This window comes from Euleptes europaea, chromosome 2 (assembly GCF_029931775.1).
Source record: "Euleptes europaea isolate rEulEur1 chromosome 2, rEulEur1.hap1, whole genome shotgun sequence".
Taxonomy (NCBI): Eukaryota; Metazoa; Chordata; class Lepidosauria; order Squamata; family Sphaerodactylidae; genus Euleptes; species Euleptes europaea.
This window is the reverse complement of record NC_079313.1, coordinates 64,891,443-64,916,659: the sequence shown is the minus strand read 5'-3', so window position 1 is coordinate 64,916,659 and position 25,217 is coordinate 64,891,443. Positions and strand designations below refer to the sequence as shown.

General features: G+C 41.8%; 1 protein-coding gene across 1 annotated transcript in view; it reads right to left on the bottom strand.

Moving 5' to 3' along the window:
• DOCK7 (dedicator of cytokinesis 7) overlaps nucleotides 1–25,217 on the bottom strand; it is a 155,286-nt gene that overhangs the window by 125,954 nt on the left and 4,115 nt on the right. Inside the window, exons 2-3 of the mRNA XM_056845289.1 lie at nucleotides 17,456–17,561; nucleotides 2,683–2,858 (exon numbers count right to left, since the gene is read on the bottom strand). Of these exons, the coding sequence (XP_056701267.1) occupies nucleotides 2,683–2,858; nucleotides 17,456–17,561 (282 nt within the window). The remainder of the gene's footprint in view (nucleotides 1–2,682; nucleotides 2,859–17,455; nucleotides 17,562–25,217) is intronic.

The window sequence follows — 25,217 nt, the reverse complement described above, 5'->3', positions numbered from 1 at the left end:
TAATAAATATGTTCCCAGTTGCCCCTTACTCTGATTCACAGGTTGTTAAAGAACACAAAGGAGAAATTCACATCTCTCTGCACAATGGTATGTATCATAATAATTACAATAAGCATGGAAACTTGGAAAGAAAGTCAGTGACTGAATTCGGCCAGATTAAATATTACCTGGACAGTGAGGGCACTGCTGTGGTATGGCGCCACCATACAATGTCTGAAAGATAGACAGTGCAAATCGAAACCGAGTTACGCCCTTTTAAGTCCATTGGTTAATTGGTGTAGAAGGGTGTAACTCTGCTTAGGATAGCACTGGCAATTATGTAAGCAGGCTCCTGAAGGCTGGTGACCCCAAGGTGCAAGTTACCCACCCCAGTTGACCAAAATGAGTCACTGCTTTCCTTCAAATCCTTCCCTTCATAGCCCCTGCTATTCTTTTCCTGCAAGTGCCCTTCCCCTGTTGCTTTTTCTACATTTATGGCACAGAAGATGCTCCTCTTGAAATTGTAGGCTAAGCTGGGTAAAGAAGGAAGGGACAGCAAATAGATTAGATGTTAGGAAAAAGCAGAGACTTCCATATGATGCTTAGCCCATAGTTTCAAAGAGAGCAATACCCTTCTCCCAAGACCATTACAGACTAGGCTCCTTGCCATTTCTATTCCGTATGTAGCTTTATTTTCTTTCAAAAGCTTTCCCAGGTATCCCCAGGTGAGTGGGGAAGGTTGACAGAAGTAAGTTTTGTTCTTGAAATCCACCAGCCATATTTGAAGTATTCACAAACTACATGTAGCTCCCAACAAAGTGATTTTATGAACTGTACAGCAAAAAGCCTGTGACGATTCCCTGGCAGGAAGGAAGGCTATACCCATTCACTCCATTCTCCTATTCCTTTGTCCTTGGAAATACTCCCTCCCTCTGAATCTTTTTCTCTTTTTGGTACATTTTTTGGTACATATTTCCCTTGGTCTCTTCTGGTGCCTGCTCCCACACTGGCTTCCCTTTAACTCTGGCTCTATTTCCTCTCCCCTATCCAATATTTCATAACACTTCCTAAATACATCTTTCTCTTAATTGTCCACCTCCAAATGCAATGCTTTACCTTTTCTATAGGAATGAATGGCAGCCTTTCATTTAGTTCAAAGGAAGGGAATGCATTCAGAGAAGGGTTGCCATGTGCCCACTTTGGGTGGAAAATCTCCTGCCCACCCCCAAACAAGCCGGCAACAGAATTTTTTTTAATCACCATCAGAGATGGCATGATGTCACTTCCACGGAAACCCCGAAGTGATGTCACACCTCTCTAGGCATCACTGGAAACTCTGTGGTAAAAGAGCCAGTGTGGTATAGTGGTTCACAGTGCAGGACTAGGATCTGGGAAACTTGGGTTTGAATTCCCACTCATGCCATCAAAGCTCACTGGGTGACCTTGGGCCAGTCATACATCCTCAGCCTAACCTACCTCACAGGGTTGTTGTGAGGATAAAACAGAGGAGAAGAGAAATGATGTAAGCCGCTTTGGGTCTCTACTGAGGAGAAGGGCAGGGTATAAATGAATTATTTAAAAAAAAAAAATTTTAAAACACCACAGAGTTTCTGTAGATTTCTAGAGAGGCATGACCTCACTTCTGGGTTTTCCCAGAATTGACATCACGCCGCCACCTTCCATATCCCCCTCCAACCTGGTCTCCTGCTGGTTGCCTGGGCAGACCTGATAACCCTAATTCAAAGTTATGTAAAAGAAGAGGGGACCCATTCTTTATAAATTATGAAGAAAGCTTGTACAATTTGTCTATTTAATATACATTTTTCATATTTATCCATGCAAACTGTGTTTTAGCTGAAATGGTAGGTTTCTGTCTCCCTACCCAACCCAACCCATTCCCCCCACTGGTTGAATTTCCTTTAAATTTGTTTGCACAATGTCCTGAGCACTAAGGGTGGGATTACCAAAAATGACTGGTTGACCAGATACACAGATGAGTATTTATATTGCACTTTAAGTGTTAAGTACTTTGTATACATTATTTTGTTGAAATCTTTATAACAAGCAGTTATGGTAGGCTACCATTATTGTTTCCGTTTTGTAGATGGGGGTGGGAAGGCTGAGAAAGAATAATTTGCCTAAGGCCACCTTGTGAGTCTGTGGCAGAGACCTCTCCAACCACAACTCATTCTTTTAACAACTGTGCTACCCCAACACACAGCTACACAATTCAACTAACTATTTAAAAAAAGAACACTGGGATAATAAAACAATATTGGAAACTAGTAGATAGGATGAGCCCTGACTTGGATGGCCCAGGCTAGCCTGATCTTCTCAGATCTCAGAAGCTAAACAGGGTTGGCCCTGGTCAGAATTTGGATGGGAGACCATGAAGGAAGAGGCAGGCAATAGCAAACCACATCTGAATGTCTCTTGCCTTGAAAAATCTATGGGGTCACCATAAGATGGCTCCGGCTTGATGGCACTTCCCACCACCTCCACCACCACCACCATATAGGACGAGTTTCTCTCTCAAAACGAGAAGATGGGATAAGTTTCTCTCTCAGGCATAAAAAATATCACCTAGAAGGAAAAGTTAGGTCTAGCTCTATCAATACTGTCATTTGGGTCATCAGCCTAACCATACATACTCATATGTGTTTATACAGGATCAAGGTGACAGGGTTTTTTTTAATTCCTTACCTCTCTTCAGGTACAGCTGACACAAGCGTTCTGCATTCTCGGGGACTATAGATAACTTCAGTATCATCTGAAGGAAATTCAAGCAAGTCCCTCAAAGGACCGGACTCCATTGCAAGTGGATGCGTAAGAAGGTAATCTTCCAAATCCACGGGGTCCACAGGCTCAGTAAGAGGCACCTAAAATAAGACCAAGAAAGGTAAAATATATAATTGGTCAAGAAAGAAGCAAAATTTTAGTAAAAATACTGTTCTCTTCATTTTCAAAAGCTGATCCAGGCAAAAAAGCAATACAGAGTAATGCAGGGTGGATTTGATTTAAATCAAATTGATGTAAATCACAATTTAAATCACTAGTCAGTAAGACTAGATTTTCATGATTTAAATCACTAGTCAGTGAAACTATATTTAAATAATGTTTTCTACATAAACAGCACTTCTCACAATGCTGTTTCATCCAGGCCACCAGGCCTTGCATTTCTTTTTTGCAGTGTTTGCATTTTGCACACATGCCTGCCTTACCCATAAAGGAACTTCATTAAAACATTCCCAAACTGAGTCTTTTACAGCCTGCTGCCGTTACAGGTTTTCTCCTCCAGGGAGAGAATAATATGATAAACCTCAGACTATACACACAAAGATCCCAAAAAATGTGGTGAATTCTGCTCAAAAGGTTTCACCATCATTTTTACTGCTTGACCCTCCCTCCTCACACTTAGCTCCTTGTGCAGATCTATTCCACTCCAATCAATCTTCTATTCATTAAACGTCTTGAAACTTAGCATTTAAGAGGTAAAGGATTGATTCTGAGTACATAGATTTGCAAAGGAACAATGGGATTAAGGTATTTTTTCTCAACTCTGTTTATTTTATAACATTTTTGCCTTGAAGAAGAGGCATGTTATCTCTGCAGACACAAATTCACAGTATTGAGAACTGCAAAACCAAGCATCTGTGATAATATATTCTAGATAGAAAAACTGCACCAAATAACCTTACAGAAACCTCTGGAAGATTGTGAATGGATGAATGGAATTCATTTACCAAAAAATGTAAACATTGCATCAATATACACCCTCATGCTACATAATTAAAAACTAATCCTTATTACATGATGAATAACCTTTGGACTATAATGTATCTTAAATAGATATTTCCTCAAAAAGCATTTTATTTTAAAAATCTGATTTTTAAAAATCTGATTTTTTTAAATTAAAAAAAAATCATTGATTTATATCCACCCAGCAGCAATGTAAATTCCATTCTGTGTTATGTATTCTATCCCATAGAAAGAAAATAAGGACACAGATGAGAGTTTCTGTGCAAGAAGTACTTTTATACAAGGCAGACAGTGACTAGCTAATCACATAGACTGAACACTCATAGTCATCCCAATCAAGGTTCATGGACTGAGAGTTATCAGCAAGGGTTGGGTCGCTCATACATCCTGCTGGAATCATCTGAGTGGGACCCAGTGTTGAATTAGTTCATCCAGTCCCACAGTAATACATAGATAATCATGCCCTTACAGTTAGTACATAGATTACTTTCCACTGCTCATTTGTATATTTAAGAGATCATTCAAGTGGTCAATCAGTATGATCAGAGTAATCTATCTATTATAATTTCATCCCTCCAAGGAGCTCAGAGCAGCCCACAGAGATCTCCCAGTTCCATTATAGCTAGCATTACAGCCCCCAAAATAATACAACAATGACGATAACAACAATAATGAAATAATGAATGCAAAGTGCTTTGAACGCCCTAAGGTGCTATCTAAACACTAACTCATATTCTTCATGATCTATGAGGGAACAACGACTCTGTGAAGCCCACACCTACTGTATTTTTAGCACTATTCTCTATTTAGATTCCAGCACTCATCACATCATAACATAATGATCCAAGCTGGGAAAAGGGGATAGAGGAACCTGAGCTAGCATTACATGAGTAATCTTGAGATCCTCTATTATGATAATGTTTCCAGTCTGTAGAACTGAAGCCAACAGCCCCAATTCTACAAGAGAAATACCTACAGGAATGCAACCTTTACAGAACAGCCAGCATACTTACTAAATCTAGCATACCAGACTTTCACAGGATCAGACTCTGACCCAAACCGTATATTCCATTCAAATAAATCAATATGGGAAGTTCCTTTCCAACAGAACAAGGCCAATAAAAGTCTTCCACTTATTTTACGCCGGCCCATTTGTGGTGTATTTTTACGTAGGATTTCAAATGCACTAGTTTGAAACTTTACTTCTGACACTGACAATACAATCCTAAATAGAATTACACACTTTTAAGTGCATCAACTTCAATGGATTTAGAAGGATGTAACTCTCCAAGGTGACTCAGGAGACAACATTTCTAACCTTAGGCATAACTAAGCCATGAAAACCTCAGTACTGCTTAGTTGCTGTGTCAGATTAAAGTAAAGCCTCAAGGCAGCACCTCCATTACTTTCCAAATCAATTTCAAATGTAAAACGAAGCCTTTGTTCTGACCTTTCTTCTCAAACAGTGCTGCAAAATTAGCAAAGTAGCAATCTGTGAGAGAAATAGGCCCAAACTAATCATTTAGATTAACAGCCTGGATCACAAGAGAGGTCACAGGGTACAGAAAATCCTCCAACACCGAATACAGTTCTGTCTAAATGCCACAAACAGCATAGATCTCCCACATGCAAACAAGAAGTGATTATGGGAAAGAACTACATCCTGAATTTAAAAAGCTGGAGTACTGAAGAGAATCATCAGCAGCCACAGAGGGCCAGTTAAACATATAATATGCAAAGCCCGAAGTTGCTTTTAGTCAAGATTTGGGGGCACAGGTCAAGAAGCCGTGTCACTTCACATCTACAACTACACTTTTAATTTATTTACATTAATCACAGTCAGTATGACCATATTCTCGAATGAACGTGACTTCCGGTCAAACAGTTCTGAGTCACAGACAATGTCATAAATATAACCACTGCCATGTTTTTCTTGTGCTCCTGGCCTCTTTCCAGACCTGTGTCTTTTAAAAAGACATTTGACCAACCACTGGTTTTTATGTATTTGCAAACTGGAGAGTGCCACCACCCGATCTTCTTTCCAGAAAGCCAAAAGTATAATCTGATAACCAGGTCCACCCTGCACCACTACATTTGACAGACATTCTACACAGGATACAGAAAAGAGGCAGTAAGATTTTTTTTTGCTTTGTTATTTTAACCTCCCACCTGATTTTCCTTTGTTTTTATTTTAAAAAATGCTACCTTTCTTTCCAACCATATCAAAGTTCTGGAGAGCTCAAAAGCTTGCACACAGTATTAGTTTGGTTGGTCTTAATAAAAAGGAACTTCATGGCTTCTGTTTTAAGATTGAAGCAAAGCAACATCCAGCATTTCCAGTGTTACTTATCAGTCACTGATAACGACAACAGAACAATGAGAACAACCTGACCCTGGCTAGTATTTGGATGGGAGACCTCCAAGGAATACCAGGGTCATGACGAGGAGGCAGGCAATGGCAAGCCACCTCTGAACGTCTCTTGCCTTGAAAACCCTTCACTGTTCTCTCAAAAAGGAGGAAAACATCAACAGGAAGAAGAAAAAGGGCTGCATATATATGATCCCATCTCGCTGCCACAGAATCTTGGCCGCGTGAGAGAAGAATGCAAGAGCAAGTCCTAGTGGTCTCCTGCACCCATTAAACTGAAGGAAATTGCCAAATGGAAGGGACACACTTGCCTTAATCTTAAAGCTGAAATGATAAACAAAGCTTCTAAATGACCAAAAGTATATGGCAGGGGAAACCCTAAATACGCAGAAAAATATCGGTCCCTTTATCCAAAAAACAAAGAGCTACTGATGTATGGTTCCCTACTGTTGCCATGGAGTTAGAGTGCAGGCTTGGTGTTCCGCTGAAGGGGAGCCAGGTTGCTTCATAAACTGTGTCAGGATGCACACACAAGGCAGAAACCCCCCAATTCCAAGTGTTCCATACAGCAATAGAAGAATACCCTTGTCTCTGTGGAAAACCAAGACTGTAAATTACTGGGTACCATTGTTTTCAAAAGCTGGAGAAAGCACAAGTGTGTGTGTCAGAGCAGTGTCGTAAAACAACTACAACCTTAAGAGTATGTATGTAGAAGAAACATTATTATTTTGGAGACAGATAACTAATTATACAGGCAGGGATGAAAGGAAATGCGACTAAAATAGATTTAAATCAATATAATAGGGATTTTTAAACAAGCCTCATCTTCTCACTGAAAAGAGATCTTCCCAAATCAAGGCTGCCTGTCTTAGTGCACTGTCACATTTCACCCTAAATCAGCATGGTCTCTGAGTCAAACTATTTATCAGTCACATCCCTTCCACTCCCTTCTCCCAAGATGCTCAGGGAGGCAAATATGGGGCAGTTCAATTTTAATCCATACCACAGCATCCACCTAAAGACTATTAGGCAAGCAATAATAACTTTTCGAAGGCCACTACACACTTTATACACTATGTCATGCAACCTCTCATATAGTATATAACAACAGTAGAACAAAGGCAAAGGGGTGAGAGGTGGCTAAATATGGCCTACCTCCTTCAAAGGCAAACACGGAGATTCCACTATCCTGCATTTCAGTCAGTCTCAGGTTCATTTTCACACTCAAGCAAGGAGGCGTATGAATCAATGGCTAAAATAATCTGTTTCAAGAGAGACCACAACCCCTGGCAAAGTCTCCTCTGTCAGGGAAGCACGACATACACAAAGACAGAACAACAAGATCTCTATATCAGACACAGAGTGTACCAAGTTTTCCCAGTCTAGTAACAAATTTTTGTTGTTAAACAGAAGGTAAAATTGGCCACTTAAAGAAGGAACCTCATCCTGAAAGGTGAACTCCACAAGGGCCATGAGTTCAGGGGTGTTCAGAATCAGGTCAAGCTTCACATTTTATTTTGTTCCTCTGCCTTTTCAGATAACTATCATCGCATGATGAGGTAGACAAACATAAGCATCAAGCTTGGAAGCCAACCTTAGCCTCGCCATCTGTGCAGCCAGAAGTACTGCCTATCACCTGAGTAAACAGGAAAAGCATAAATTCATGGTTATGAAGAGGAACTAGTTTGTGTCAGCGTATTGGCAGATGAAAGACAAGCGCATTATTTTAAACCCTGGTTTTTATGGCAGAGAGGCGGAGAAAGAGACCTTTGGAAGGTCAACCTCTCTCTTTTCTGGCTAAAGCTATCATTATAAGGGATTTGTTAATTCCGCCCTTTAGGTGATCAGGTTGCCAATTTCTATTAAGGAAACAATTTTTAGACCTTCCTTCAGTAAGCCACATCAGGACATGGGATACTGTGCCAACACAGATTTCAAAGTTGATTTTTTTAAAGGAAGGTTGTACAGTAAGTTTCAATTTGCTAAATGGCTAGTTCAAATTAGGACAGAGCTAACTTGTAAAAGACAACAAAGCTCTCCAGCAAAACAATAAGGAAGAAGAATGTCGAGCTTATTTTATACGTTTTCCCCACCTTCTTTGGTTTTAGATCAAAACCCCAACATTTTATTATAGGTTAACTTTAGGGAAATTTTGCATACGCTGACCTGCATCTGTCTTATAGTCAACCAGAGCAACTGCTGCCCCACACAGGAATCTTAGCATGTCATTGTAAATATTCATATCTGAAAGTAGGCCAAAAGCTAACTCATGTATGTGCACACCTCCCAATCCCACGCAGGGATCCAGAACACTCCCTTATTTTCAAGCGTTTTTTCCTCCAGTTACTATGCATACAAAAGTCGTGAGATACCCAAACATGACTTCAAATATATGGAAACCATCTGTCAACCATTTTGCTATATTTCTGTACTCTTTCCTTCATTGACATATTAGCTCTCCTCCGGTCATCTAACTCCCCTCCACCCAATTCTGTTTTGTGTGTGTGTAAAGTGCCGTCAAGTCGCAGCCGACTTACGGCAACCCCTTTTTGGGGTTTTCATGGCAAGAGACTAACTAACAGAGGTGGTTTGCCAGTGCCTTCCTCTGCACAGCAATCCTGGTATTCCTTGGTGCTCTCCCATCCAAATACTAACCAGGGCTGACCCTGCTTAGCTTCTGAGATCTGACGAGATCAGGCTAGCCTGGGCCATCCATCTGTTTTACATCCTGGGAAAATAGCAATGTGTAGCCCCTACTGGTCCTAGCGATCCTCACTGAGAGCAACAAGGACATTTTATACCCACCAAATATTAGTCAGGTAGTACCTAAGAGAGACATCATCTAATGGTTTCTGTAGAACATTAAGAAGGAAAATCCAAATCCCTTGTGTAAAGATTGTTTGCCATTTTGAAAAACTATATTTTATTTACCTTGAACCATATTTATTATTATTATAGCATTTCAAACAAAAGCTATTTTAGGTTACTGAATTAATATCCTGAAACATGACTTGGTGTGCTTAGGTACCCATCAGGGAACAACATTTAAGAACCAGAGAGCACGTATGCAGCTTAGTATCATATGACAAGTCTCACACAACATTATGTCCATCTTTACTCGTAGCTAAAATATATTAGATGTCACTGCAGGATCAAGTTCAGTACTTCTGTGATTTTTGTAACTGTGATAAGAACATTGGGAAATAGCCTGTTAACTACAGCTAGAACAAAGAGTCACGAATGATGCCTACCTCAATTAAAATGCTTTGCTTTCTCTAATACTACATTATTATAAGGGAATATCCTGAAGATATACATATGCTACTCCAAAATAAATGTGCACATAGCCCTTAACTAAACTAAGATACCAACTTGATTGATTGGGTTTATATAAACTACTATCCTTCAACCAGTTCAAGCGAAACACATGCACAGGTGTGGAGGTAAAGGTTGTCAGTGCTTTCAAAGCCCTGTTTCAAATGTTTATAACTTGACTGTTACAAGGACGCTCAAGCGTTTTGTCTTTAAGGCTCTGTTATTCTTCACAGTTATGTCCTCTTACTTGCTTTGAAAATAAAACTCCGCTTCCTATCGACTTTGTCCTTCTCCGGATGTCAAACACAGTATTTTGCTATATTTTAGTGCCTCTCTCAGCCCGCCAAAGCTTGTTTCTATTTGCTCTCTTACTTGCATCCTTGTAATATCATCTACTACTACAGCAACGTGTTAGGTAAGCATGTCTATCTGTTATTCCACATGTCCAACACTGTTGTATTTCCTGGTGCCATTTCATTTTTAAAGTGTTCTGAATTTGATGCACGAGCTATTTTGTCCAGGCAGGACCAAATATTCAGCCACTGAATCAACAGAGCAAACCCAATCCACATCCTTTGTTCTCAGAACCTCCCATAAGCTTTAACTGTTCCATGGAAGAAATACTGAACCAGCCATATGCCGGTGTAGGTTAGTAGTTAAACTGCAGGCCTAGGGAGACCTGGGTTCAAATCCCAACTCTAACATGAAATCTACTGGGTGATCCTGGGCGACTTGTCTCATAGACTAACCTACCCCGCAAGGTGCTGCAAGGATAAAACAGGAGAGAGGTCATGTACGCCACCCTGAGCTTCTTGTAGTAAGAACTGGGATAAAAATGAGATAATTAGAAACTATGTATCCTAGTTTCATTTTGCTTTGTTTTAATGCCTAATGAACAATTGTAGAGGAGTTGTACAGGGGCTACCCTTTGAGGGGGAACTTCTGAATTGGTCCAATAAAATAGCACTACCTTAACCTTATCTGTATGTCTACATATAAGATACATAAAGATTCACTGCATTTGCAGCCAAAACCTACATCCACAAAATACCAGTCTGTTTCAGTATTCACCAGACAGTATCAGAAATTAAACCACAACAGTGGAAGAGTGGTGTATGAAGGTGTAACTTCCTGTATTCATTTATTGCACTTCTACCACCTTTCGCTATCCTACCAGTTACACCCAGCCCACCAAGGGCTTTTCTCAAGGCCTAGTCTTGCGGTGCTGTTAGACAACAACTCATCCATGAACGAGTCATTATAAGGTCAAAGGCTTTCCAGGAGGGAACTCATCACAGGGACACCACAGGCTTGAAACAATGCTGACCCCACTCTAGAACCAAAAAGGAAAATAGGGCAGCAGCAAATATGGCAGGGAAGGGTGGGTGGGGAGGCAGATCTCAAACTGGTGCTAAATGGAGAATTCACTGAACTAAAGAAAAATGACCAAACATTTTTTATAACGTGCCTTCCTCAAGTGCAATAGTTCTATGCGTTTTCCTGTTCCGGCAAAGTCCTAAGTTGCATTCAGATGTCACAAGTTCCAATTAAGCCATGATTTGTGCATGAACACAAGCATAGCTTGTTGTCCTGCTCACGTGCCTGGCTCTTTCCTCTTCTTTCCTCTTATATCTCATTCGTATGTTTGTATATTTATTTATTTACCTTATAGCCTTCCTTTCTTACTGAGATATAAACTTCAAAATAAATAAAAAATATCCAATTTCAGTGTTGGAAGATCCAGACTGATTACGGTCCCCTTGGTCATTCCATAGGAACATCATCAACAACTTTTCTTTCACAGTAGACATCTGCACAACAGACTAATTCATCAGGCATGGATACACAGTAATGAGCAAAAGATATTCTGTTCGATCCCTGCTTGTAATGCAGCTGTTCAGAAATAAAAAGATGACAGTGGCAAACCTTTCCACAAGACAAACCAATGATCCACTACAGATTACATGCATTGTTAAGTGAGCCCAACTATACAGGGTACTGGTGTTCTGCCCATGGCATTCCGCACGCCCAAGGAATAAAAACCATTTCCAATCAGGGAAATGGCATGGTAAAGGAGCAACAAGAGTTTAGCAAGAAACCCTCCATTGGTGCCACGGTGTTTGGGGCAGATGGTTCAGGCCCCTCCTCTTCCACGGATGCTTTTTAAGCCAAATTACATATCTAAAATTGGATGTGAGGGCGATCTGGCTGCGACATCTGTCACCCCATTGATCGCCAGGTTTGATTTGGCTGATGTGGCTGGCTAGGTGGGTGTCCCCTCACTCACTGCTCCATGTGCGTCCCTCCCGAAGCTGCACGCTTGGTGGAAGAGGACGACCATCCCGGATAGAAGGAATGTACCGTTCTTCGGTCAAGGGTATATTTAAAGTTGTGGTCACATGACCCCAGCATCAACTGTAATTTGGCCCTTCAGTTGGAGGTATGGGATAGCAGCCCTAGGGCAGGTATATACCATGCACTATCAGAGATGTAAAATTTCAGGAAATTTTGAAGTTACAAATTATAGGGGGGGAAATCTAGTAAAAATGTCTACAAAAGAAATTATAGAAAAAATGTAAATATATATGCAATACTTACATTAACAATCCTACACTTATTTTACTGCTTTTACAACATAAAATATATCAATTATAATTTAGCATATAAAATTGTGCTACTTGGCAAATTTCTGAAATTAAAGATTGTAAATGTTGTTTTCTGTAAGCAAAATTGGAAATATTTGTTGTGTTGGGCTTGCAAAGTGCACCCTCCCCTGGAGTTTCCATGCCAGAGAGTCTCTGGGTTCTGCTGGGCTTGTGCACGTCCCAACTGGTTCTGCTGGGCTTTCAAAAGTGCACCCCCACCTGGAGTTTCCACTGCAGAGATTCTCTGGTTTGACATAAGTCCTGCTGAGCTTGCACTGCCACAGTGGCTCGGGGTTCTGCTGGGCTTCTGCACATTGTAACTGGGTTTGTTGGGCATGCAAAAGTGCCCGCCCCACCTGGAGTTTCCACTGCAAAGATTCTCTGATTTGATTTTGGTTCTGCTTGGCTCAACAAATTGGCTTTTGGTCTGACTGGGATTACTGGCTTCTGCAATGATTCTTTTGGACTTGTTCTGTTGGTACTTCCATGGGAGACATTTGACCAGTGATTTCTGCTTGCAGGCATGGTTGTTGCCTAGAAGCAGCTTGGAGGTTTATTTTCTTTTTTCCCCCTCGATAGAAAATAATGGAGAATGGCTTGGGGCACCCTGTTCAGGGGCCCACAAAATTGGACGCCTTAATCCAATCTACTTGAAATTTGGGGATCATTTAAAGGACAGGCACCAACAGACCTCCAAGCAATACCAGGTTAATGCAGAGGCAGCAATGGCAAACCACTTCTGAATGTCTCTTGCCTTGAAACCCCTATGGGGTCACCATAAGTCAGGGGTGATTTGATAGCAAAAGGGGGGGATTTCTTAATAGGGTTGCCAACTTTTTTTTACTGGTACTGTACCTTTAAATTAAGTTTTTCTGTAGCTACTTCCTAGCAAGCAAGAATAAAAACATATAGTCTCATATGAGAAATAGAGAAAATGAGGAACTTGTATGTTGTTGTCTTAATGTAGTTCCTTCTGTTTTTCCTTTCATGAAGCTACAGCTTCCTGTTCGTCACTTGTACATTTTCTCCATTCACTTTTGCATTTTAATCAATGATTATGAATGTGAAATTATTATGCTACATTTTTGGGAAATGCTTTGCCTTTCAAAATGTCCAGCACAGTCCATGTTCCTAACTCATTCACAAATAAGGCTGCCAACTTTTTAACCAACCAGTTCAGCTATGATTTTAACAGCGGTTCCATGTGCAAATATTTGCAGGTGATAATATCTATCTTCATACTGGAAAATGTTTCAAATGCTAATTTCTGTTTATCAAGTGTATATTAAAAACTTAAAAATTAAACAGGCCTTTTTATTGCTTGGCATCCTTACTTATTTATTATTTAATTCATTCGTACCCCGCCTTTCTTCTCCTAGGTGGGGCTACGTGGGGCTTTTTACATTTTTGATATTTGTGGCACAAGGCAGACCATGGCTTTATGTAAAGTACTTTATCTGTGCAAACAGCCAAATGGTATTTAAAAACATAACAGAACTTGATTCTGACTAAACTCGATTGGGCTGCATGGCTAAAATGCTTAATGAACCTAACTGGAGCTTCTGTTGAAGTCATCAGATCTTCCCAGCTTTAACATATCATTATAATTCAGGTGGAAGTTGGTAATTTCATCACTATATCAAATTTTGCTCACACTTAAAAAATCATTTATGTTCCTATCAAAATCTGGCCAGAATCTCTCTTTTACTGTACACATGTGCAAGCAGCTCTCATCAGCCCTTCAGTACAAACTGTCATTGTTACAAGTTAATAGTGCAGGTTCAAAATATCTGGGCTCATGATAGAAGGACTTCTATAAAGGGGATAGCCAGGAGAAGAAGCATTTTGTCCTTTTCCTTCTGCAAAATGCAGATGCCTGGGAAAAGAGGACAGACACTGGCAGATGAGGGTTTCTTAGCTAGCTCAATATGTATACTTATTTTGTAAGCATACAATATCTTTTTTAACAATATGTTTACTTTCAGAAGGCCTCCTGTTAAGCAAAGCTTCTGGCTGAAATGCTGAAGTGCAACTATTAAAGTTGTGCACAACCTCCCATGGCAGCTGTTTAGTGGTTGGCTCCACCTCTCATGGCAGCCATTTCGTGCTTGGCTCCACCTCCCACGGCAGCCATCTATGGTTGTGCCCACCACCCTGTGTCAGAATTCCAAAAGGTGCTGCAAGCCAGAAAAGGTTGGGGGTCCCTGTAGATTGTATCAGCTCCCTAAGATTGTATCAGCTCCTAAAAATCCTGTGCAAGATTGCATGTGTGAAGGCACATCTGAAGAAATTTTACCATGGCAGCATATTTCAAACATGCAATCTGATAACTAACAAATTTCTTATGTTTGAATTAGACCCCAGCCTGAGATGGACATGGCAAATTCTGGCTGGAGAGCCAGCGTGGTGTGAGAGCCAGCATGGTGTGGTGGTTAAGAGCGGTGGTTTGGAGCGGTGGAGTCTGACCTGGAGAACCGGGTTTGATTCCCCACTCCTCCACGTGAGCGGCGGAGGCTAATCTGGTGAACTGGATTGGTTTCCCCACTCCTACACACGAAGCCAGCTGGGTGACCTTGGGCAAGTCATTCTCTCTCAGCCTCACCCACCTCACAGGGTGTCTGTTGTGGGGAGGGGAAGGAAAGGTGATTGTAAGCCGGTTTGATTCTCCCTTAAGTGGCAGAGAAAGTTGGCATATAAAAACCAACTCTTCTTCTTCTTTTAAATTGATACATACAGCAACCTTTATCAGGGAAAGTTGTGTAGTCAAGTCTTCTTCCAGGCAATCACCTCCTATACTATTGTCGAAGGCTTTCACGGTCAGAGTTCATTGGTTCTTGTAGGTTATCCGGGCTGTGTGACCGTGGTCTTGGTATTTTCTTTCCTGACGTTTCGCCAGCAGCTGTGGCAGGCATCTTCAGAGGAGTAAGACTGAGAGACACTGTCCTTCAGTGTTACTCCTCTGAAGATGCCTGCCACAGCTGCTGGCGAAACGTCAGGAAAGAAAATACCAAGACCACGGTCACACAGCCCGGATAACCTACAAGAACCTCCTATAGTCTTTTAATTCGTATTCAAACTGAGGTCTTAAGTCTTAGTCTGTGACTAATAAACTAGATCTGCATCCTCAATGCAAAGATGTCCCACAGCTGCAATTAGCTTACAGGGCTGGGCTTAGCTAAGTTTAGCTGGGCCACGATGCCTTCTCTGGTCAATTGGACTCTTCTCTCTCAGTGCGGCTGCACAGGATACTTTTTCTAGACAATGCCACAAGATGGCTGGATGGAATTTTACCGCTCCTCTTGATAAATCTTGCTCTAATTCTAGTGCCCCACTGGGCAATGGCAAACGTTCAAAGAAATGTCTCAGAAATGAAAAAAAAGAGGAAGAGTCATTGACCTTTTCATACTTAAATTAAACAAGATTTACCAAATGTGCTAGCTTTTATTTAATTTCTACCTGACTTTTACATTGCCTGTCAGGTGATTTGCGGTCTACCACATCACTGCATAGTCAGATAATTCGTTCAACTTACTGCCCTCTCACAGACTGCATGAACCAAACATGAATATACAATACTGTTCCCAGTCATTAAAGTATTCATTGTGGACTAGAAACTGGCTGCAAGTCACCACACTTAAACTTCAGCAGTCCCACTGAGGTTCAGTGTGAATATCTCTACAAGTACTCAAGAGTTGAACTACAACCTCTAATGGCTTGGAATGAGTTCAGCCTCACTCTTTTCAATATTCTTGCATTTTACTTGAGAGTAAGAAAAAGCACAATCTCTCTTGCTGACCAAGACATGTCAGAGGTACAGTTTTCATCTTCTGTAAAATTTTGAACAAATGTAAGCAACTATAACAGCCCATTCCTGAGCTGAAGGCGTACACGGATGCTAAAAAGCAGGCGCAGCAACGCTGTTCTCAGTGCTGGCGTACTGGCACAAATGAGGACAGGAAGCCAACTAACTGGTGGCTCCTCCCCCCGCCCCTCCCCAGAACCCCCCCTCCGTGCCAACGCGGTCATTGTACACCGTGGCCTCTGCCACGGAGAGGCCGTGCTGGCGGCGGGGTGCAGTGCAGCTCTGCAGCACTTGGGCACTGGTGGAACTGCCCTCCTCGCCAGCGTGTGTGTAATCGCATGATTACACACACTTACGCTGGCGGGGAGGTCACACTGCCTCCTAAAGAGATTCGTGCCAAATCTCAGGAATGGGCTGATAGTATACCTAAAGACACCAAGGTATCAAACAGATCAAGCCACCATTCCAGGTACATGCTCCACTATTCTGAATATACTTTCTTTGTGTATGCAGATGCTTCTGAAATAATTATTCCCAAGGGGTCCCAGTTGTTGGGGGAAAGACAGGTTTACAAATGTTTTATAAGAAACTGGTAAGCAGTCTTGTTTCATCCAATGTATCGTACAAAGGAGGCTGAACTAATTGCTTTAATTTACCTTTTAAGATTCAGAATACCAAAAGACCCTAAAATTAGATGTGGTTTCCAGCATCTTAAAGCCTCCATTAAAAAGTGTGGAGACTGGTATTTTACATGGTGCCTTCTATCTTTCTATAGAGCTGTAACTGGCTGATCTTTTTTACTTTAGCAGACCCCAAATCAGGCAGCCAGGTTCAATCTCATTGAACATATTCAAGTCCCAAAATAAATCACTACACTGTTCTCAGACACACTGCAAACCTAAAATTTGCACAAGTATGCATACAACCAAGTCCCCTTTGTATTATTAATACTTCATGCATGCAGGTTAATATCTCAAACATCAACAATACCCATAAGGGCTGATGGGAGGGAAGGCAGCATGGTATAGCGTGATCTTGTCAGATGCTGAAAGCTAAGCAGGGTCAGCCCTGCTTAGTATTTGGATGGGAGACCACCAAGGATTACCAGGGTTGCTATGCAGAGGAAAGCACTGGCAAACCACCCATAAGGGGTCATCATACGTCGGCTGCAACTTGACAACACTTTACACACACATAAGGGCTGAATCTCACTTCACATTTTGGACTGGCACCATTACTCCTTTTTTGAAGTACTTGGACAAGGAGCCAAACCCTAACCAATCAGCCAATTTCAATTTCAATTATTCTAGAGACACACACACCAAAATTTTACACACTCATGTCCTTCATACAAAAGGAAACTCATATATTTTGTACTTGTGTATTAACCAACCAAGAATAAATTTGGAAAGTCCTTAAATAAGCTCACTCTGAAGAAATGGATTCTTAAGATATTATAGTGTTAAGCAGTGATACTTAGAAGTACAATCCAGAAAATATTTCAGCTAGCGTACTTGTTTGTAAACACAGCTTAGACAACCTGTGACTTGAACCGACAGACTGCTTAGACACATAAAATTTACTTACAGTTGTGTGATGAGATACATTGCCTCCAATGTTAAGGTTTTTGAGAAGTTGTGGAGATCCACCATATTGTCCTGAAATCTGCTTCCTAACTTCAGCTGCCACCGTTCTGAAAAAAATAAGTTCGTTTACTGAGCAACTGTTATGCTAGCTGCTGTTAGAGGCAATAAAAAAGATAGGTATGTTACAGAAGTATGTTCTGTAATGGAGCTGCATCTATAATACAACTGATTGATTTTAGTTGGTCTACATATGGGTTGGATGTACATGTGCAAACAAACAAGCAAATCAAACTCCACTATAGCTATTCTTTGTTAACATTCTGAAGTGGATCCAGTAAGCTTTTCACTGAGTTTCATCCAGTCCGTACTATAATCCCCATTCCACATGAGCTTTTGTACATGCAGACCACATGATCCTCCCCTTCCCAATATAGCCTATTTTGGCAGTCAAAAGGGGGCTCCTCTCTCCTTTTTCACAAGTAAAAAAAAACAACACCCTGGATCGATCCAATCCATTTATTTTAAACTTTTGCGCAGGGAATCAGCCCTCCCTTTCTGTCAGTGAAAAATTTCCACTGTATCCAACCTAATGATTTCATTGGGAAGCCTCCCCCCCCCCCGCCCCACAATGAAATAACAGAAATAAAATCATAGGTCTTAGTAAAGTCACCAAAGTTTATAGTCACAGAGCTTGGATTAATAACTTCAGAAGCTTGGAACATCTGGCACCAATCTGAGGAAAGCACTGCAGTCCAAGAGTACTTCTCTGGCACAGACATCACTCAACCATTTTACCTGGCTGCTGTAGTGGCAGTAGGTCTCCCCCTCCCCCAAGTGCATTAAACACAATTCCAAAAACATTCAGGTATTAAGAACCCTAGGAACTGTAGTTTTCCCAAAGTACCTGACATCCACAGTGCTAACATCAGCACATTATGTATCAGATGGTACATGACACAAAACTATGTACATGCAAAGAATATTTGCCACTCCGATTCAAATCAAAGACATGAATTCACGAATGGCAATATACCGAAATGTGACTGGGATTATACAGAAATAGATTTAACTGATATCTTGTCATTGACTTCTCTCGGCTTCCTTGTTTTAAAATGTTTCTGCCCTGGCTATCCTCAAAGGATTCAAAATGGCTATCAAACCTAAATAACCTAAATAACCTATATTAGTCCCATTTGAAAAGTAAAGATCCAAGTCACGTACCACACACTCAAAAACAAAAACAAATTCTCTTACAAAAATTGTCATAAAAAGACATAGCCAACTAATCACCCTCAATATAAAAAGAGAGCCCTTTGAAAAAGAATTGTCTCGTAAGACCTCCTGGTTCACAACACAAGGATGAAGTCTGCCACATGGCCTCAGGCAGGCTATTTCAGAGGACTGGCAATGTACAAGAAAAGGTCCAATTTCTAGTGAAGACCAAGTGACCTAAATGGTGGGGAAGGGACCAAGAGCACAGAATGCTGGACAGATGTAAAGTGATATAGATATCATAAAAGAAGCAACGTACTAAACATACATTTTAGAATTTTAATATAGCATCCTTGGTTGAAAGGCAAGGAAGATCCACAGGGAACTAGAGTCTCCATAGCCATCCTGTTATTAAGAAAATAAGCTAACCCAGTAACTCAAGTGCAAAATCATTTAATCGTTGTTTGTGGGAAGGGACGGACAGTGACCACTTGAGTGAACTCTCTCGTACATGACCCAAAAGCGATTACAGCCTACGGCCTCCTGAAACTTGTCTTTGAATGTAAGGTAAGTCATCTTAGGTCACCTTACCTAAGTTTCCTGAGGTAACTTACCTTAGGAACAGGGCGATGTACACAAAAAGCCAAGAAAACACACCCCCTGGCACAGCGGTGCTCACTGTTGCTACTGCCATCTCCTGCTCCTTTCCCTTTTCTCCCCATTGTGCCAGCACAAAAGCACAGGTGCAACAGTGACTCAACCTCCTTAGAGATGGAGGGAAAGCCCTATCAAAGGCTAAAAAGAAGGGGTGGAAGCAGCCCATTTTGAGAATGATGTTTAGCTGCTCCCCCTCCCCATTACAGCAACAGAGGGAGTGTCCACACAGAGACTACGCTCCAGCCACACCAAAGATTCCCTTTAATATGGGGGAAACAGTCTTTAAAAAAAAAACCGAGAAAAGAGGAAAATCCCAGGGATGCCATGAACTGTGATCAGAATGAGAACAACATCATGTGGATGTGTGTATCCCTCCCCCATTTAATGAGGGTGATTCCCCATGTGGGAAAAAGTCCCCATTCAAAAGCAGCCCCCACATAAAATCCTAAGGCCCCCACATAAACATGGCTGAAAGGTCGCCATTTCTCCACACAAAGCCAGAAATGCTTAAAAATTTCAAAACATGACATTTGCAAGGTTTACACATCCCAGCTCATAATGATGTATTGGTGCTGCACATATTTACAAAGACACAAGCAATAACAGGTTTCTGTCTTTATTTATCTACTTCCTCTTTATCCCACCCTTCCTCTAAGGAGCTCAGAGTGACATGCCTGATTCGTTTTTGCCTTCACTTTCAGATAGGCCCTCAGCCTATTTTTTGCCTTCACATCCTCATGAGTAGGCTAGTACAAGAGATAGTGACTGTCCCAAAGTCACCCAGTGAGCTTCATGGCCAAGTAGGGAATTGAACCTGCCACCCTAATCCAACACTCTAACTACCAGATCACATTGGCTCTCAAGGTGTCACTACTCTGATGTGGTGTGCTGCCAAGGGGAGAGCTTTTTTGTCCATACTTACACAAAGGTAATAACATGTGAACAAGTAGATGGAGCAATCCATATAGACTACAGCCAAGATACTTGAGGCCTAAATAAATATCTTTTGGCCCCCAGTTCTGACTCTGAAAATGTTTCACTTTTGTCTTCAGTAAAGTCAAGACAAAGTCAAGCATATACTAGCCAAAGTATTATCGTCAGGTGTTTCAAAAGGGGCTTAAAAGTCTGAATACATGGTATTGACAACAGTTTCCAATTGAGATCATCAAAGAAGCCAGTGATGAAAGAGGTAACAAACTAGTAATGGCTTGTTGAGATGGAGCAGATATAGTATCTAGTCCATGAGAAGTAATTTGGCTTACATTAAATCTTGATCACAAGACAGCCCAGGTTTGAATGAAGAGACCAGATGTAAGCTGACTGTGCAAATAAGCTCTCAGTGTGTTGCCCCATTGGAAATAAAAGACAACTTTCACTTTCTCCTGTAGTGTTTCTTTACACAGCGGCAACTCACTTAGACCTGCCTTGTAGCTCAGCAGGGAAGAGCAGCGACATGGGCAAACAGGAGACGGTAATTAAAGACCTACCATGGGGAAATACTGAAGCAAAAAATAAAATGGTTGCCTGGTCAGTGACAATGGGTTGGGTCCTATGAAAATAGTATGCAATTGGCAACCTGTTCCTCAAACTCGAGGTTTTGCTGTAAGCCTAACTTTTCATCTGCATTGCATCTGTTCCTACTGGAGGGCTGTAGGGTTACCCAAGAAACAAGGGTCATGAGCTACAAAAGTATCTTTGCCTAAAGGTTCGTTAGAAGTTTATGAGCAGTTAACCAAGAAACACACCACTTAGATGTTCTTCCAGTCCTCAATCTAATGATAGTACTCCTGATGACATATTTAGTAGTAGGGACCACAGTCACACAATATTAAACCACCACATGTGGTGAGTCCCACTCAAGTCTCTCTGTCTAGTGGCTATGAGTCTTGATTTTCGTAAGCTCTGAAAGGGTAAAGGGGTCAGATGTGCTTCATGCTGCCTTAACTGCTGCATGGCATACACTTACCCATGTTTGGGGAGTCACAGACCACCCATACACCCATTTCGTACAGAAATACTTAAAGTGCCATCCTAAGCAGAGTTACCATATATCCTTCTAAGTCCACTGAAGTCAATAGGTTTAGAAAGATGTAACTCTACTTAGGACAGCACTGTTACTCCTCTGCGGGAGGCATTGCTAGTTATATTTTAAGTTATGGAATCTTCCTCCCTTGCTTGCCTGTGTGAAGTGCATGGTCCCTGCAACCCTAGTCACAGAAGTACAGTATCAAACCCAGTTCTCCATATTAGAGGATACCGCTCTTAACCACTACACCACGCTGGCTCTCCACAAAGGGCCACAAGAGCCAAGCACTGATGCAACCTTTCCGGCTCTTCCTCTTGTGCTAATTTAAGCAGGTTCTCTGAATTCCCAGATTTCATTTTTTTAAAGTAAGTCTCTATCCCCTTTCCTCACAGAGATATAAGGGAAAAGGCATATCTCCACAAGGGAAGAGACTACAGGCTTTTTTAATGAAAGCTTGGAATTCAGAGAACCCGCTTAAATTATCATTACAACAGTATAACAATATTTTAGAGCCTTTAAAAAAATAAAAAATGAAACCACTCATCTTGACTGTGCAGGGAAGAGGGAGTGGTTTGACAATCACGATAGTTCAATCACTGAAAAGTGGGCTGGAGATGGATGGGCGTGGATGGGACAAAGAAAACTGACAGAAACGCTACACATGAAGGGAAAAGCCAACTCAAAATCAGCTTCCAGAAAAATATTGTGGTAAAAAAAGGTTTCAAAAGAACTGTCCCAAGACGGACCTGGACCCGGTCCGTCTGGGCCTGAACGACCCCACCACCCCAAAGAAAGCACAGGAGACGGGGAGGGCTTGGGAAAGGCCCAGGAGCGAACAGGAAACTGACCCCTTACAGGCAGGATTTTTCTTCCCAGCGGGCTCAGTGGCGATGGAAGGGACGACCCTCGAGGAGGCCCGGGCCAGCGGGCCGAGCCGGGAAATGGAAGCCAGCCAGCGCCTCGCCACCGGAGGGTGGGGCCGACAGCCAGAAGAGGGCCCACGAGAGGCCGAAACAGGAGCGCAGTCGGACAGCGGGGGCCTCGGCAGTCGTGCCGCCCCCGCTGGCCTCCAAGGCAACCTCCCCGCCGCCCAGCTGACAGGCGGACGGGCGCATCCCGGGCTAGGTCGTGGCGGAGCCTCAGCTCCCTGCACAGGAGTCCTTCCCGCAGCCCAGCTGAGAGGCGGGGGGGGCGCGGCCCGGGCGGGCGGACAGGCAGTAACGTGGAAGCAGAGGCCAGGCAAGGAAGGCCTGCTTCCGGGGGAGGGCTCTCAGGGCCCTAATAAGGTCTCGGGGGCAGGGCCTGGGAAGGAGGGTGGAGAGCCAGGCCTTTATAAAGGCCATTTGAGCAGAGGCCAGGGAGGAGGAAGGTCAGAAGTCTCCGTGCTGGCGTCTGACAGGGGCGAGATTCTGGCTTCTTCGGAGGGAGAGGTCGACTTGGATTCTCCCTCCGAATGGTCTGAGGCCGAGGAGGCTCCCTTGGCTCGACCCCTGCAGGCTACAGAAGAGCGGCGGGCGGGGAACCCAGAGCCCACGGCTCTTACAAGAACCATAAAAAACCTGGGGGATAACACAAAAAAAACTAAAGTGAAAACTAAACACACAAAAAAGTGTGCAGAAATCGGGGTGGGGGGTAAACCAAAGCAGAGTGGGACCAGAGCTGATTAAAAAAACTCATGCAGAAAAGCCCTTACTCCCAACTACTGAATAATAAGGTAGCTCTAGTTCAGTACTTGATATTAATTCTGAGAATACCATATTATTTTCCCTAGAGTTACTCAAATTAATATTTAATACGGCAGACCAGAATTAGGTTGTGCAGGGAACTCCCTGAAGGCAGAATCTCAGGGACAAGGCAATCTTACAGCAGCAGGGGAAGCAGCGTGTCTTAAAAGCACTTGCAGACAGTGGCTGCTCTTTCTTGCGATACTCACCTGTTCATCTCTGGCAATTCCCAGGCCACAGAGAGATAAAACCTCTGGAGATTGCATATTAGTTGTTGCCAATATAGAAAAGTGATTTTCTATGTATTCAATTTTTTTTCTCACCAAAGGGTGAGAAATCAGATTTCAAAATCATCAGGGAAAAAGGTGAATAAAATATTCTAGCAAAATTTGGCCCTATTTGTTTATTTATTTAAATATTTTTATCCCACTTTTGTCCTGCAAAGCTGGACTCAAGAGTGGCTTACAAAAACCAACAACAACAACAAAAATGAACCACAATCTAAATACCACAATACAATCATAAAACCAAAGCAGCAGCCAGGAGGTGGAAATAAGCAGCAGAAAGAACTTGGTGGAGGTCTCTCCCAACAAGCAGCAGCCTGATATTTAAAAGATTGTGTACAGAGTTACTACTAAACCTAGGGGGCGGGTTAGAGTATATGAAGAGTGCGGAGGGGGGAATACTGAAAAATGCTTTAGAAAATTTCATTTTGCCTTTCCCAAACTGTCAGCAATTACATAGGGAGGCGGGGAGTATTCTAATGATAAAGACTTTTCTCCTAATAACATTTTACTGGGAGTAAGCGTCTTTGAGTAAAATCAGACTTACTGCAAAGTAGACTTGCTTAGGACTGCTCCCAAAATCACTGTGCAAAATAATAGGAATAATAATATTATTCCAATTTCAGTTCAAGTCCACGCAACCTGTTTGATCAAGGTGACGTAAAGACTACGGTAGCTCATTCTGGTCAACACCAATACTGCTAAACCAATCCGCATCAACAAGATTTTGTTCAACACCCTTTGATGTAAATATATATTATCAAAATCTTGCCTGTGAAAATTGGAACGTAGGTTTTTCCAAAGCCGCAAAGAAGGCAGTTGCATGTTCTTTGTTGCTGAGGCACTCTATGACACCACAACCTGTGACTTAAGAGCAACTGACCCAGTGCCTCAAAACATGAACCACTGGCACACTTTCAAGAGCAATAAAGACGCCCTCTAATGTTAGACAGCCAGTTACAACTGCCTTTAAGAACTCAGCCAGCAAGAGTATGACAAGACATGTGGACAGGCCAAAAACAAAGAAAGCGAATATTGCAGGCGGTTCACTGACATATAACTGATCATGCTGACAGGCTGTCAAGCAGTCTACAATAGCTATATAACAAATCATGTGAAACACATTAGGATTAAATTATAAAGTTCTGAAACAGTTTCAGAAAAATCTACATTTGTGGCAGAAAGGGTACAATATTTCCTCTTTTACCAACACCTTCCTTACATATTTCTTATATAAAGACATTATGAAATAAGTATGTGCTGGATTAATGCTATACCAATGGCTATTACTGAAGTGTGTAAAAAAGACTTCCAAACCTAAGCCTTCGCCTGTTGATATGTCAAGCTGGATGTTCTCAGGACAGAACTTCAGAGTCATTTGTTGGATTTTTTTTAAAGATCCAATAGAGTGACTGAAAGCTGCAAAGAACAGCATTCGGAAAGCAAACTGTAAACAATTACTAAATAAGATCTTAAATGAGGATTGGTCCTTAGTGTTTAAGGATACAAATCGTAAATGTTCACCTCTCTTCTTCCAGATAGCCTTTAACTGAACTTTTTCCTTGCCAGATTATTTCTGCTGGTTAGAAATCCATAAATGTAGACAAGCTTTTTTATTGGCAAGGTGTAATGCCTTAGACTCAGCCAAGACATAAGGGGGATACAATACAATTATTGCAGAAGAATGCAAAAGCTCATTTTGTCCAGATCAAGTAAACTCCCTAGCCCACACTTTTTTAGCTTGTTCACAAAATAATATTTCACAAAATAAATACATCACTCCCTGGAAAAAACAGCGAATTACACTCTCTGAGAAAAGGATACGGCATTATCTGCTATCAAGTAGATAAGTGAACTGTG